Source organism: Ambystoma mexicanum, chromosome 12, assembly GCF_040938575.1.
Source record: "Ambystoma mexicanum isolate Mex_15411 chromosome 12, UKY_AmexF1_1, whole genome shotgun sequence".
Lineage (NCBI taxonomy): Eukaryota > Metazoa > Chordata > Amphibia > Caudata > Ambystomatidae > Ambystoma > Ambystoma mexicanum.
The window spans coordinates 428,985,672-429,002,778 of record NC_090936.1 but is presented as its reverse complement, the minus strand read 5'-3'; the positions used below and the strand labels follow the sequence as shown (position 1 = coordinate 429,002,778).

Here is a 17,107-nt window from a genome sequence, read left to right as displayed (position 1 = left end):
GATGACTTAATGGATATTTTGGATCAAGGTCCGTCCTCTGACCCGGTGTTACCTTTTCATTTGATGTTTCAGAAAAGGGTGGCGGCTGCTTGGCAGACACCGGAATCTCTTCCGGTTGTTAACAAATTGTTAACTAAAAAATGCTACCCTTCCAGTAGCGACCCCAGCTACCTTTCCTCTGACCCCACTCCCGGGAGCTTGGTGGTTCAGGCGGCTACAGCCACCTCGAGGCAGGTGGCGTACCCTACCATCACTCCTGATGGGGACGACAAACGCTTCGATGGTTGGGCACGCAAGGTGTTTTCTGCGTGGAGTATGGTGCTGAAGTCGGCCAACTCCACTTGTGCCGTAGCAAGATTTTCTCACACACTGTGGAATTGTTTCTCTAGCGGCTGAGCATATTCCCGAAGGGGAAGAAAGGGATGGGTTCCTTGCTCTCCTGTAAGATGGCAAGGATGCCATGTATGAATCGCTTCAGTCGGTTTTGGACACGGCCGACCGTGTTAGCCGGTCCATGGCTGCAAGCACCGTTATACGCAGATTTGCATGGTTACGATACTCTGGTTTTGTGCTGGATGTGCAAGCCCGTCTTTTGAACATGCCCTTTGATGGCGCGCATTTGTTTGGCAGCAAGGCTGACGAGAGCCTTGAGAGGTTGCAGAGCTCAAAAGCTGCAGCTAACTCTTTGAGCGGAGCTGTGCGTCAACCTCTGGCTTTTCGTCCTAGGGGACAGCAGTGGGAGGGGAGGTTCCTTTCATTACTTCTATCCTTTGGTAGGACGAGAGGAGCTGGCAGTCAAAGGGTTCAGCGTAAAAGTACCTGTGGTGGCCGGGGAAATAGGGCTGCCAAAGCCGCTCAAGCAGCTGCCTCTTTGCCTTCAGGCACTGCCGCAGCTGCTCCAAAACAATCATGAGGCCATGTTCCATTGTTCGCCGGTTGGGGGCAGACTGTCTCGGCATCTCAAAGAATGGCGAGCTATTACTTCGGATGCGTGGGTTCTGTATACAATAGCCCACGGATACTGCCTTACCTTCCTAAAGTGGCCCCACGACAATCCACCTGGAATCTCTCTTTGAAGCTTCCAGATCCGCTCCTTGTGCAGGAAATCCTGTCCCTGCTGGAGAAAGGTGCTATAGAACTGGTGCCTTTAGCGGAGAGGAACAAGGGATGGTATTAACCATATTTTTTGATTCCAAAGAAAGACGGTGGATTGAGACCTATCTTGGACTTGCGTTGGTTGAACAAGCTTCTCAGGAAGGACAAGTTCAAGATCGTCACTCTTTCTCAGGTCCTCCAGGCCCTTCGACTTTAGTATTGGTTGGTGTCTCTGGAGCTACAGGATGCTTACTGTCATGTGCCGATTCATCCAAAGCACAGAAAGTACCTGAGGTTTGCGGCTGATGGCTCGCACTTCCAGTTTCGGGTCCTGCCATTCGGATTGACCTCCGCCACAAGGGTCTTCACCAAGCTAATGGTGGTGGTGGCAGCGTATCTTGGCCGAGGGGGGGGGGAATTCACGTCTACACCTACCTGGACGACTGGCTGATCTGTGCGGGTTCTCCCGAGTATGTGATGGATCATCTCAGTCTCACCTGCCGCTCCCTCCACAAGCTTGGCTTCTCCCTCAATTTCAAGAAGTCGCATCTGACCCCTTCCCAACATCTCCAGTACATCGGGGCTGTGTTGGACAAGTCCTCGGAAGTGCTCGCCTTTCAAGGTTGAGGGTTCATCACATTGTGCAGGTGGACAAGTTTCAACATGCCCAGAGTCTCCCGGCTTTCGAATTCTTAAGGTTGCTTGGCCTCATGGCATCCTGCATTTTACTGGTGACAGAGTCCCGACTGAGAATGAGATCCCTGCAATGGGCCCTCAAGATGCAGTTGTCTTAATTCTCAGGCAAGATGTCGGATCCCGTTCAGATTACACTCTCAGTCTCGCAGGATCTTCTGTGGTGGGCCAACGAGGGAAACCTGATGAAGGGGGAGACGTTTTGGCAACCGTGGCTGGAGGGGACTGTAGTGACGGACGCTTCCCTCACAGGATGGTGAACTCCTGCTGAAGATTTGACCGCCAGCGGTCGTTGGTCTCCGTTGGAGTCCAAACTCCCCATCAACCTGCTGGAGCCGAGGGCCATCAGGCTGGCCCTGAAGGCATTTCTGCTGTCTGTGCGGGGAAAGCGTGTCCTGATCATGATGGACAACAAAGTGACAATGCATTACCTCAACACAAAAGGGGGTGTAGGGTCACTCCCGTTGTGCAGAGAGGCGGTGCAGCTTTCGTTCTAGGCAATCCAGCAGGGAATATAACTCTCGGCCGTTCATCTGGCTGGAGAGGAGAATGCATTCATAGTGGATTGGTCATTCCCACTTCTGTACGTGTTTCCTCCGGTCCCCGTCATTCCTCAAGTGTTAAGGAGGTTGCTGAGGTTTGGATCCCTCATTGCTCTGGATTGGGCCCGGAGAGCGTGGTACCCAGACCTTCTATAAATGTCCATCTGCCCTCCATGCCGTCTTCACTACCAAGAGGATCTGCGTGTACACTCTCTCTCTCTTGCGTGTGAGGGGGGGGGGGGCTCTTTAGTGGGAGGGGTTGGTTTCTCCATCCAGAGGTTAATACTCTCAGCCTTCACGCTTGGTATCTGAAAGGTTGAGATATAAGCATTGGAACCTCCCGGATGACATGATGGGAGGTGTTGCTTTCGGCCAGGCAGCCGGCAGCCAAATCCCTGTACCGTTGGCGTAAGTTTTGCGACTGGTGCAGATGACAAAATGTTGATGCTTTTCAGTATTCCATTCCCATGGTCTATCTTTCTTGCTCTCTTTGGCCCACAGGGGCCTTCAAGTGGGTACCATTAAAGGTTACCTGGCGGCGCTGTCGACATAGGCATAACAGACACAGCACTAGGCTGGACCAAATCATTCCTAGCAGACAGAACAGAAACCGTATGGATAAAACCTTTCAAATCCACTCCACGAGTCAACGATTGCGGAGTACCACAAGGATCCTCACTATCTCCACTATATTTCAACATCTATCAGACTCCGGTCATCAGAATCTTCAAAAAATACAATATTACATGTTACAACTACGGAGATGACACTCAGATCATCTACAAAATCAAAGACACTGATGCCGATCATCCAACCCTAACCGACTGTCTAAAAGAAGTCTTCAACTGGATGGATGCCAACAACCTGAAAATCAACCCAGGAAAGACAGAAATCATGATCGTATCCAAAGACCAAGAGAACGAAACCACCGTCCCATGGCCAACAGAAATGGGAAACGCACCAACACCATCGAAGGTAGTAAAAAATCTGGGAGTCCTAATGGACAAGAACCTAACCCTGGAACCACAAATAAATACAACAGTGAAGAAATGCTTTTTCCTCCTCCGCACGGCAAGAAGAATTCTAACTTTCCTCTCCTTCGTGCACAAAACACTCACTATCGTCGCCCTAATCATGTCTAAAATTGACTATGCAAACAGCCTCTACCTCGGAATACCAGAATACCTCCTGCAGAAACTGCAACAGATCCAAAATGCAGCAGCAAGACTACTCCTCAAACGACCCAGAAGAGACCACATCACTCCAGCCCTAAAAATATTACACTGGCTCCCAGTAAAACATTGCATCACCTTCAAGACAATGTGCATAACGCACAGGGCAATCAGCGGACAAGGAGCAGAATTCCTACAAAAGAAAATAAGTCTACAAACCAACGAGACCCCTCCGATCAAGCAACGAAACCCGCCTGGAACTCAAACCATACCATAAGAAAAAACTTGGAGGCACCTCCTTCTACCACTTAGCTGCAAAAACCTGGAACAACATCCCAAAAGAAATAAGAAACACTGAACATCACCTTAAATTCAGGAAATCACTAAAAACCTGGCTCTACATCACCACAGACTAAACCAGGAAACCAAAACTGGAAAGGATGACTAAACCAAAAAGATACGGACATCCCGGACCCGAGAGAGTAACAGCCACGGCACCTGGACGGGTGACACCGGCTTGACTGGAACACAGGCGATACGCACGGAGACTGAGGCAACTACCCAGACAATTCCACCAACACTTTCGTCTGCCCCTTAATTAACTACCGCCAAGTACCATATGGGTGTGGAATTATCGAGATATTGGCAATCACCCCACTACCTGAGAGGTTGTCATTGGCAGGTGCAATGGCCACAGGAGTATGAATGGAAGATAAGGGGAGCTATGAGAGAGCATGTTAGAGGAGGGGGCTAGAGGAGTAAGGAACCTATATGCCAGTCAGACCCAGATCAGGACAGAGCCGCAACGGGGGAGACTACGCAAGCCGAGCGCTTCAATTCAGGATAGAGACGCAAACTAACCAACCCCTACTAACAATTTCCCTTTCTGCATACACCTCTCAAACTCCAAACCAACCACAACCTACAGCACAACAAACCGCACAAACTTCACTACAACAACAAAACAAAAACTCATAGCCTTGCACAATAGTACACGACCACTACCGGCCGCAAACACCCCAGGCCCAGCCAACGGAACCACCGGGCTGAGGCCGCCAACAGCACATCACTGCTCTCGTGCACTTTTCCTGCTTCCTCCCACTAACTCAACCTCCCCTCCTGTTTCAGAGCCGCTAGAGCGCCAAGGGACCACTCCGGTGGTGATAGTGCGCGTTACAAATGTCCTTTAACATTAACATTGAACCGGGTTTGTAACAAGGCTTCCCACCCTGCAATCGCCACTGTGCCCTCCACCTGGTCACCCCCCCCCCCCCAATCACCCTTCTCCATGCTGCCGATTCCGCTGTGCCCCACCTGGCATGTCACTCTACCATTCTTCTATTCTAGGGCCTTTTGGTGATTTCCATGCCATGGCAATCCTGCATTTGGCTAGGATGCACACTAGATCTTTCAGTTTGGTGACAGTTCGGGCGCGGAAAGCGGCCTAACAAGCAAGCCTCCGGGGAAAGCGCTTCCAATACCACCCCCCCCCCCATTCGTAGTCTGTGCGACACCTCTAGCCAGTATGCCCCTGCTACTGGACATGCCCAGGACATATGTAGCATCCCTGCTTCAGTTGCCTTGCTCCTGGGACACCTCTGCTCTCTTGCTCCTGGAAATTGCGAGATTAGTTTTGGCGTCATGTACGCTCTGTCACTTTGTGTCAATTTCTCACCAAATGCCACTGCGTGGATCGTCCTTTCTCAGTGGGAGAGCAATGAAAGTCTTTTCAGACCATGCCTACGCACACCCACATCTAATCAAGTGTGGGGTTCCTCAAGGGTCCTGCATCTCACCCACCTTGTACAACCTTTTGACGAGATCCCTATTCAAATACCTCGATCTGATGGGTATCTCATACACCAACTATGCCGACAACACGCAGGTCCTCATTCACCTCTCGGGCGACTACGAGGCAGACCAAAAAACCCTAAATTCCATTTACACCACCGTCCAGACCTGGATGGCCAAAAACTGGCTCTGCCTCAACAGCGAAAACACTGAACTTCTTATCGTCTCTCCAACCACAATCAAAAAAATGGGTCCCCAATATGACTCCTTTCTCATAGATAGCTCTCGTATTCTTGTATCCCAATCAGTCAAAACACTGGGAGTCTACCTGGATTCCAACCTCACCATGACAAGACAGGTGAATGCTATCTCATCCGTGGCAGCCTACCACTCAAAACTTATCACTGCTGCCAGGCCCTTCTTAACGCAACAAAACTCCCTTACCATTGCCAGAGCTATCATAGGATCTCGCCTAGACTACTGCAACGCACTCCTACTAGGCACATCAGCTAAGAACATCAAGAAACTTCAAACAGTGCAGAACAATGCTCACAGAGCAGCTACAATGATCTCTAAAAGAGATCACATCACGGCCACCAGAAAATCCGTCCACTGGCTGCCCGTTAAAGAACGCATCCTCTTTAAATCCCTTGCACTGACTCACAAATTTTGCCACGACACAGCACCTCGCTACCTCGCACAAAGATTCTCTGCATCCCCATCAAACAGGCCTGCTAGATCCATTCAAACCAACCGTCTTTCTATTCCTAAAAGACTCAGATTAGAGCAGGCGACTCTAGCTTCCCAGTTCTAGCGGCGACCAACTGGAACCTGCTACCTCCCGCCATCAGAGGCATTGAATCCCACATGGTCTTCAGAAAAGCTTTGAAAACCCTGTTGTTCATGTAAGCCGCTCGCTCGTCATGCCTACTTGGAAGGCATATGACCATTGGAACAATGCCTCTAAAAATGTATAACTTATGACCATTGGAACACTGCCTGTAAACAATGTATACTTTATGCGTACCACAACCCCTGTAACTAAGTCACATTCTTGAAACAGCGCCGCAATGCCTCCGGGCTGCCAGGCGCTTTACAAATATAAAAATAAAATAAACAGTTGTACAATCTGTGATCTCATGTTCCGGGATACTTTCTTGTGATATCCTAGAATCTCCTTCCATTGTACTTCTGTAAAGGCTTCTCCCATTTATCCTTTATAGCTAAAGGGGGAACAGGCCAGTTCGCCAATAAGAGGTCGTATATTTGCGTTACGCCATGTCCGCTCTCCGCGATATCATATAAGACGTCTACTATTTCCTGTTTCGCCATTAGCTCACGATATGCGGGCCACCGGCATGTGATCTCCTGCTTAAGTATACCATGTACCATGTATTGGCTTGAGTGGATGCCCGTCTGCTCAGTCAGTTCTGAAAAGGGTATGTATACATTGTCATGTAGTAAATCACCTATGGTGGCCACCCCACAGGCTTCCCAATGCGCCCGGACTGCTGTCTTTGGGTGCACCAGATGTGACACCACTGAGACCAAAGGAATCTGTGTCAAGATGGGATCAGACAGCCCCACGATACCATGGCTCATCCGACACCTTCACTCCCAAGGCCACGAGGTGTGACCATCGTTCCCGTCTAGGCTTTACTAGCCACAGTAATTCTTGCAGATGATTCTGCACATTGGACTGCAGCATCCTCGTTCCTGAATTGGGATAATCTGCTCACCAATAAAAACTGCTATGTAGTCCCCCTCAATGTATGGCCTGCATGAAGTTGTCGGTACTATCCTATTCCTTCAATTTCTCCACAGGAAACCTCCAAATACTCTCCATGGTCTTAGAAAAGGATCTTGGTATATACAATGGTACGTTTACAAAATAATTTAAGTCTTGGACGTACAACCATCTTCAGTAATGCCGCCCTACCTATCACTGACAGGGGTAACTTAGCCCAGTACTTCATAGTTGATCTTATTTTTATTTATTTTATTTTTGCATTTGTAGAGCGCAGCTACAGCCCACCGGCATTAAGGCGCTAGGAGAAGACGTAAGGAAACTTGATTAAGGGCTACAGAGATGCAGCCCAATGGAGTATTGCTTAGTACAGAATGTTTCGTTACAAGATGCTTTTGATACAGTGTTACTTAGATGCAAACAGAGATACATAGATATGGGCATGCAGCCTAGACAAAGAGCCTTGTTTTAATGGCTTTGCGGAATGCTGAATGAGAGTCAATGGCTCTGATCTGGTGCGGCAGCATGTTCCAGAAAGTGGCGGCCATGGTGAGGAAGCTTGTGCCACCCGAACGCACTCTGCGAGTTAGGGGAACAGTGATTTGGTTCGAGTAAGCCATTCTAGAAAGTATAGATGGTGTCTGACAATCATTTGGGCCAAGTAAGTGGGGGCCATAGTTGAACTTCATAGGGATCCCTTCTAGGGCTTGTAGTGTTATGTGCATGTTCATTCACCAAGTCATTATACAAGTTAATCCTCCGGTATCTGAAGGTATGCACTTTCCACGGCTGGGTCAGTACCGGCAGTACGCACTCTGCCCTCCCATGAAGTACTGCTACTGGAAATATTGCTGACTTGTCCTTGCTGATTGTAATCCCTGAGCATGTTGCAAATATTGCCATTGCTTCCAATAACAATTCCAGATTGTCCTTTGGGTTCTGAATATAGGAGTGTCATCCGCATGCAATGATGATAAATGCCTGTATCCACCTATTTCAATCCCGGCCTTTTTATATTCTGTCCTGAGATACTGGGCAATTGGTTCCATGGCAATGATATACAATGGTGGAGATAACTGACATCCTTGTCACGTTCCTTTTTCCAGCTCCCATGCTTCTGAGATGTGCCTCCCTGTCTTGACCCTTGCCATCAGTTTAGTGTACACCAATCTGACCCATTTAATGTAACCCTGACCAAATCCAAATCTGCTCAGTGTTGCATAGAGCCAGTCCCATTTCAGAGTCAAATGTTTTGACTGCCTCCGATGTAGCTATGGCGCATGGTGCCTCCCAGGACACCGTTCTATCCAATATATGGTGTAGCCTCCTCACATTCCAGGCCATACTATGACCTGGGACGTAGCCCGTTTGATCAGGGTGCACTCATTTATCACTTCTTTCATTCTTTCCGCTAGTATGGATGTTAGTATTTTGCTATCCTGATTCAGCAACGATATTGGCCTGTAAGAGCTACATTCCAATAGGTTTTTATGAGGTTTAAGGAGTGGTAGAATTATAGATTCCCTTAAACTAGGGGGGAAGGATGTCGTAATCATGAACATCAATAAATGTGGCAGGCAAAGTCTTGCACATATTCTTTATACAATATGCTAGATAGTCCGTCCGAACTTGCCGTCTTACCTGTCGGCAAACCCTTAATCGTAGTCCATTTCTTCTAAGGTGATGGGCACCTCTAAACTTTCCCTCTCCTCTTGGCTCAACACCGGTAGCACAATGAAGATTAGCCTGGCTAAATAGCGCAGCTAGTCTTGATTCTATTAAAGACAAGGAGGTGAGCATTATGCTTCATCTTTCATTTATTCCTGTCGCCAGCAGTTTCAACAATAAACAATTTTTTAAAACCTTTAATCTGGAGGAAACTTTTTTTAAAACTTTTTTCAATCCAAATAACTAAATTTCCCTTCTTTCCCAGGTCCACTGTAGTCCCAATGATCTGTTCATGTGACCTTAGTCTTCACTTCCTGTACTCTCCCTCTTCTTGACTGCTCTTTAACTGCAATCCAACTTGAACCGGTCTTTCAACTAGTCCCAACTTGAGTTTTGTCCTTTAACTGACTTGATCTGCAACTCTTCCGCACTAGAACTGGCGGTCTTGCTCTCAACAGTTTCTGTCTCAACTCTTTAGTTCATCTGTTCTTCTGGTCATCTCCTAATGAAAGATACAACAGATTATGTTAGGGAGGCGGATACACACCTTATTCTGGGAGAAATCTTTTCGTGAGTACATAATTTTACATTAACTCTCCCGTGTATCTAGGGCGGGAAAGTAATGCTCGCCTCCTTGTCTTCAATAGAATCAAGACTACCTGTGCTATTTAGGAGGGGTAATCTTCATTCTATGTCAAGACGGAGACTAGCATTATGCTTGTTCAAAGCTTGTCCTCACTGTCTCTGCAACCGACTACAGGCTTGAAATAGAATGTTCTAAAGGTGGTATTGCTGGTCCAATCGGCCGCTTGTAGTGTATCTTGCAATCTCGCACCCTGCGCTAGCGCTTTTGAAGCTGTTGCGCCCCTGACAGAATGTGCTCCAAACGTAGCCATATTTATTCCTGCTAACTACATTTTTCTCTGACCCATCTTGCTATAGTGGCTGTAGCTACTGCTTTATAAGGTTTTCTATGCGCTATAAGCAACTCTGTTGTCCCCATTGGTCTCCTCTCTACTGTCCTATGCTCCTATTCCTTTATGCAGGCTGCTACGCACCACTTCGGATGCTCCTGCAGGTAGGGGTAGACTATTGTTGCAGAGTCTGTCTTCGTTCTTCTTACTAGAGGGAAGGTTAATCCTTCTGGTCCGTACACTCTCCTATTCACGTCTAGGGCTCGAACGTCTGCTACTCTTCTACATGACACTAGACATAGCAGCATTGCTAGTTTCCCGGATAGTTGTTTCAATGACAGATACCTATTCACTGGCCAGTAGTCTCAGGACTACTGCTAAGTCCCATAACGAATCATACTTTGGCTGTGGTGGTTTTCTAAAACTTATTCCTTTCAGCAGTCGGACCACTGCTGCGTTCTCCCCTACGGGCAATCCCTCTACGGGTTTGTGGTCCGCTGATATTGATGATCTGTATACTCCAATTGTTCTATAGGCCTTCCCGTCTTGTAGTAACTTTGCTATCAAGTTTAATTTCGTGGGGATTGGGTCCTCCGATGTATTCCATATCTATGACAGTAATCACCACAGCTGTGCTGCTTACTGTGTTCATCTCCACTAAAGGTGCTGAAACGTGATGAAGACTTGTCCTTTTGCACGACCTTGACCATCTACCCAAGCTGCTTCGTAGCTCCTTCTAGTCGATGGTGCCCATGAGACTGCGATGAAACTTGCACCGAAATCTCAGGCAGATTCCAGCGTCTCCTGCTATTCTGCACGCCATCAGCGGGAGCGTCCCTCTCACTCTCAATTGGGTCCGTGAGTAGGCTGTCCCTTGCTGTTAGAATTCTCGGGTAATCTCACTAGTTCCATCAATGCCGGAAACCATACTTGCGACTTCCATATTGGCGCTACTACTATCATTGTCGCTCTCTCTCTGCGCACTTTCGTTAGTACTCTGTTCATCATAACGAACGGCAGGAAAGCGTAGTGCATTTCACCTCTCCAATCCTGCAGAAATGCATCCACCCCAGCTGCTGTCGGGTCCAGCCTCCAGCTGCAGTACTTGCTCTTTTGTGCATTCAGTCTGAACGCAAATAGATCTGTATATGCTGGTCCCCAAATCTCTATCTGCCGAAAGATCTGCTTGTCTAGCATCCTGTCGTTGGTGTCTGCTAGATATCTGGAATTCTAGTCCGCTATTATATTTTGCGAGCCTGGGAGATATTCCGCCACAACTGACGTCCCTTACTCTAGGCAGAAGTGCCAGAGGTCTTTGGCTAGTTTGCTAGTAACTTGGACTTAGTCCCTCCTAAGTGATTGATGTACCTGACATCTGATATGTTAAGACGCTTGCTGCAGCTCCTGGACCGTTGGTTTGCCCGGTGAAGCCCTGCTGCATTGCCAAAGCTCTGAATTCGCCTCGACTAGAGAAGCCCTGCAAAGAACGACTTCTTCCCTTGGGTTTGGAAGGACCAATCGACCCAAAAGCGAACTCGTCTGGACATCCTCTCTGAGCTGGCTGTACTTCCATTGCTGCTGCAGGAACCGATTGCCAGGGAGAGGAACACCAGAATAGTGTCTCGTTTTTAAGTCAGACCTGAGCTACAGGAAGGTCCTCCGGGCTCCCAAGAAGCAGGACTGATCAAGCCTGAGCCACCTCAACAGAGTGCTGGACCCCCAGATGCGAGGAAAGTCCATAAACGTATCTGAGAACCGCAGTGGTGCTATTTGCGAGAGCCACGAGGAGCTGAAACTGCGAAGTGCTGCTGATCTGAAGTTTGCCCATTGCTGCCACCGACATTCAATTCATAGTGCAGGAGTCACCAGAGGTCCTCCCTCTTGTCCCTAGATGTCCTCCCTCTTGTCCCCACGACTGAGGCCCAGGAACAACAGGATCTGCAGACCTACACTGGAACAGAAGCCAGCTGGAACCAATTTCTTCAAACCAAAGCTACTGTAAAACTAAGGGGTTGCTTACCTCTTTTTGTGTAGCCTTGCTAGTTCTCAGTTGAGACTTGTCTTGGTTGCTTTTACAGAGCTTCTTGCAGCTTTGACCCTCACAAGCCCCCCAGGTTGTGTCCCTACAGTGATTTCATTTTCTACAAAACTTCTAAAACATTTGGCAAGACCTTTTACTTACAAGAAGGGCTTCAGTTCACCTAGACTTTTGCTCAATTAACTTTGGCTCTCCTGACTCCCCGAAAGACTCCTCATACCTCTGACTTAGTGCTTAAACTTGCCTTCAGGAAAGGGTTAATTTACTTTGCATTGGAGGGTTAAAAAAGTACTTACTTGCTTAAGAATATTTTTTAACCATTGTTTTATTCCCTCATCTTTTCCTTTTGACACCAACCTCCATATTGCTCTAAATGTGTCACTGATATGTCAATGTCCAGTGTCCTAGTTAATTAAGTCACCTCAGGGTGTAGGGAGTGTCTGTGTGCCATCCCAAATGGGTATCTACTGATTTATTGAAACTCAGTGTGTATTTTTGAAGTATATTATTGTTACATATGTTGCTCCCTTTTAAAGAAGGCTTATTCGACTGACTGTTAAATTAATAAATAATTGTTTAATCAAGAAACCTTGAGTGTAAGTGTTTATTTGGATACTTGTCACTGTGAATCTCTTTGTGATAACCCTACACCTCACATTGACCCCTCTTAAGATGAGCCTGGCTGCTCAGCCACTCTACCAACTTGTGTAGTACATGCTTATACCAAAGGTTGGGTTAACTATTGCCAAGAGGCCAAGGCTCGTGCAGTCTCCCACAGGGTACTGCATACAATCTTGCCTAACACTTCCTGGTGCAAGCCTTGCCGATCTACTACCTTACCTTGATTGGGTTTGGCTGGTAAAGTGGTAAAAATTCATTCTAAACCTTCCAGCCATCACCTCTGTTTTTTGCTTTGACCTCTCTGTGCACCATAATCGCTTGGCTGCCCAAAATCATCCTCCCAGGACTGATTTTGGAAATCATTAATAGTATACAAATGTTATTAAGAGATGTTTTGAACCTTTTCTTGCTCATCTTTGTCAATCTTCCAGTATATTGAGTGTAATTCTTCAACCTTCATTTCCTCTAGATTGATTTGTACATCTGCATGTTCTGTGGACGTGGCGACATTGAGGACCAGCTACTGTTGTGTGATGGTTGTGATGATAGTTACCATACCTTCTGCCTTATTCCAGCTTTGCAAGAAATTCCCAAAGGGGATTGGAGGTGCCCAAAGTGCATTGCTGAGGTATGTGAAGCATGTTTTAAGGAATTGTTTTTGTGTGTGCGTAATTTTTGTAACTGTGCAATTGCTCTTCAAGCTGCCTATTGTTCTTTTGCTAACTTTAGATTATAACTCTATCACCAAAGTCTTGACCATCATTCAGTCTCTTTATAGTTCTACTAGAGGTAGTTATGCTCTCAAGGAGGTGGTGAGGGATTTGAGCAACCACTTCAAGCCTTTTGTAAATTGAGACCAATTCTTTAACTTACAAGAATCAAATTTCGGCATAGATGGAATGCAACACACACAGTGTTGGTACAATTAGGGTAGTTTTCAGGGGCTTGAGGGCAGGGACGTGTCCCCAAGGCCCGGGGTAATATTGTACACAAGAGACTGGAGTGTAAGGAGTCCTTGAGACGAGGAAGGATAGGCAATAACTCCAGACGGGCAACAAAGGCAGTGAACAGAAAGGGGCAGGGAATACAACCAAGGCACAGGTTAGGTGTCCACTTGGCATGTACTCAGAATGGGGAAAGAGTTTCCCACAGGTCCGGGGAAACTCTGGCCGCCTTAGCTGGTTTTTGTTACAAGGGCCCTTTCTCAATATTCATGGAAAGGAGCAGCATGAGTGGGCTTTTTTGTCTGGATCCTAAGGCACGAACAACTAAACAATCCTCGAAAGACTGAAGTCTGTATGGGCCCAACAGGAATGGAACCACAACTTCCCCCGAAACAGGAACCAGCGCATTGTATACTTACAAATGTGGCACAATGGACAATACTGAGACGTGACAAAGTAAAGGGGCGGAGATCGCCTGCTGGGAAACCCAGCAGCCAATCTCTGCATGAAAGAATTACATAAGCACAAGTGAGGACAATAACAGTAAGAGAAATATCCAGGGTAAGAACAGGAAGATAAAGGGAACAAGGTTCAGGGAAGAGAACTGTAAAAGAATTAAGGAATGATAACCAGGACTGAACTGCAGACTTAACAATGAATAAAAGGAATTGTAACTCTGGAGTGGAACAAGGGCAGGACTGCAGATGCATAACAAGGAAACTACGGACTGAAATCTAGGACGTGTGCAGCGGACTGTGGGCAAAGAGCAAGGAACTGCAGACTGGAAACAAGAGAATTGCCCATAGAGAGCAAGGAGCTGTGGGGAAGCAAGACTGCAGGACGGGGTGAACAGAGGTGCAGAGGTGCAGAGGTGCAGAGCTGCAGGGCACGGAGCAAGAGCTAGAGCAGGTTCTGGAAAGAGCAGCAACCAGACAAAGCAGAAATCCAACGTTCAAAGCACAATCGGCTGATGGCGAACTCAAAGCAAGAGTCCTGTGCATCTGCAGGAAGCTGCTTACTTGACCCATCCTGTGCTGAAGCAGGCTTCTTCGCAACACCTGGAGGTAATCTGCCTCCTCCCTCTCTGAAAGCAGCACTGATCTTTAGAGCTTCTGGGGATTGTATTGCTAAGACTTTTGCATAGGAATAGCCACGTAATGAACATTGCCAAAAGGTGCATTATGAAATATATAGTTGTGAAATTAAAGGTCTTGCAAAGGAAAAGTAAATACAGAAATATGAATAGGTTTTGTCCGGGGCAGATTATGATGATGCATTACAAGTTCCTACTAGTCCACAATTGGTACCACTTGGTGTTCCGGTGGCATGGTCGTGACATTAGTTCAGAGAGGACATTTACAAAGAGTGCAAATGGTAAATGCTAAAGCATGGAATTTGTCAAATTCCAGATTTACAGTGGCTTTTGGTCTTTTCATGGTGTGTAAAATCACCCCAATGTGAACTCAAGCTAGTCCCCATTCCCTGGCTGTTTTGTTTAGGTCGTTAGAAACCGGATTGGGTGGCCTGCTTGTGCATGGCCATGGGAAATGTGAGAGCTCTGCATAATCTTGGATGCATTTCTCTATTATTATAGTGTGTTTTTTTCTGATTTACTGAACGTCAGTAGAAAATAACAGATATATAGAGGATATAATTTTCACAATGGCAGCAGTGGGAAGCAGGATTTGCCTTTAATGATAATGGTTCATGTTTATTTAGAAAAGATAGACAATTGCATGAAGATGAAGTTTTGAAAGCTTCTTTCAGAACATAAAATGAGACATTTTGGAAGCTCATGCTAATGTGTGTCTCTGCCCTCATCATTCAAGCTGGTATTAAAGGATGTTTTCTTCCTTTTCTACTTCCGGGGTTTATATGTTGATCCACAAACTCAATTTTATTTGACTATTTATTTTGCGCTTGATGCCAGACTAAGTGTATAACCACTGTAGCAGTGATTAAACATACTTTGCATGGCATAGTCTTGTGCCCAAGGTGAGCACGTTGCTCCTGAGCCTTTTCCCTGGCACCTTGCAGTACTTCAGCACTGGGACTGTTGCACCTGATGGCTGGGGATTAGAGATTGCATAGGGAAGACAATGCAAGTCTGTGTTTGCCATTCTCATCCCCTGTGCTTCTGATGCTGGATGAAAGCTGCTGTATTCAACTTAACGAGTTGCAGTCCAGGAGACCCAAGTTGCGAGAATTAAGACTCGAGTCAGGTCGCTGGAGAGAGCAAACAAGAAGTGGTGGCGTGACCGAGTATTTGTGGGAGTACCCCAGGGACGCTGTGACCACTTAACGGAGGGCACCACAGAGTGTGCCGAAAGAAGAGAAAGCGGTGAACAGAGGCCATCCTGAAAATGAGAGAAGAGAGCCCCGTCTGACCCAGAGGCCCAATTCCTAAATCAGAAAGGTAACAGAGCGAGGGACTAGGGGTGGGCACCAGAAATAACTAAATGACTGTTCATACTCGTCCCAGTGAGGAACTAGTGTAGAAGAAGAGTGAGAATTATTACTGGGTGACTCCTACTCGTCCCAGTAAAGAGCAAATCTTGAAAAAGACTTTGAATCATTACTGGAACACTCATCCTCAAGCCAGTAAAGAGAGGTGTTGGAAACACAGGAGAAGTGAGACTTGTAATTGCCATAATCAAGAAAAGGATTAGACATTAAGTTAACAAAGTTTCAAGTTTGTATTACGAGAGGGGGCCACAAGAGCTCCAGTAGAGAGAAAACCAAAAAAGATTTAAGAGAACAAATCAAGAGAAAGAGAGAAGTGGAAAAGCCCAATATCTGAACTTAATGATTTGATGAAAGTAGTTGCAATGAACTACCTACCAATACATCATTAAACCAAATTTGCTAAGAAAGAAGCCAACAGGAGAAAGAAGCCAACAGAAGAACTGAGTCGTTCTCCTGTGCCTGTTATTTTGATAGTGTTAAGATCAGCATAGATTAGTTTTGTATGGAAGACAGATCTTTCTTTTGGATGCATTGACAAGCACCCTAGTTAGTTGTTTAGATAAGGAAACATCTTTGTGTAGAGAAAGTTAAAGGGTTTCAATTTTCTTTATAATAAATAACAAGTCTAAATGTAAGATCAGTCTTTGTTCTTCTTCTGACCCACTACAATTATCTGTTTGCTTCCAGAATTTCTAGGAAATCCTTCTTCAGTGCCTCCTGTTAGGCAGAATTGCATGCGGTACCCTCTGGGACCACCACATACAATTAGGACTACAGGTGTAAGCAAAAACCAACCTTTGGTATAAGTCTGTACTTGTGGTAGCGGGCTGAGCAGCCAGGCTTATCTCAAGAGGGAATGTGAGCAGTACAAGGAGGTTACACAGAGGTCTTACAATCACAGTGGTTCAAGTAGACACTTACACTGAAGGTTTCTTTGTAAAACACTTATTAATCTTTTTTTTATTGTTTAATCAAAAATGAGATTTTTACAATATGAATGTAGATGTAAATGTCTTGAGACTTGTCCAAAAGAGAAGGCTAGCTTAGGTTCGTTCATGTCGGTTGGGCTTGTTGACTGTTGTGGTTAAGCGACAGCATGTACGTCGGAGCACTGCTTGACTTTAGTAAATTTGTCGTAATGTATTCCAGTATTTTTACTGTGGCTATTTGCCAAGTGGTTCTGTCACCATCTATGAGCCTACACCACCACGTTTCTTCTTCCATCAGTGAATCAGCTCTTGCTGCTTAGGGGATGTACGTCTCTTCACATACCATTAGGAGGTGTTGAATTGTTTCATGCGGTGGAGGCATGGTGTTTCTACAGAAACGACAGTTGGGTGTTGGAGATAAACCTCTAATGTACAGGATTTCATTCATTGGTAAAAGGTTTAGGCGTGCTCTTAGTAACAAGTTGCG

At 46.3% G+C, this 17,107-nt stretch overlaps 1 protein-coding gene across 8 annotated transcripts in view; it reads left to right on the top strand.

Moving 5' to 3' along the window:
* Nucleotides 1–17,107, top strand: part of KDM5A (lysine demethylase 5A) — a 1,841,472-nt gene that overhangs the window by 446,222 nt on the left and 1,378,143 nt on the right. For all 8 annotated transcript variants that reach the window (XR_011281783.1, XM_069628595.1, XM_069628593.1 and 5 more), the window contains one exon: nt 12,751–12,909. Coding sequence is in view for 7 of the 8 variants with exons in the window: in XM_069628595.1 (XP_069484696.1) it covers nt 12,751–12,909 (159 nt within the window). In the remaining variant the exon portion in view is untranslated. The remainder of the gene's footprint in view (nt 1–12,750; nt 12,910–17,107) is intronic.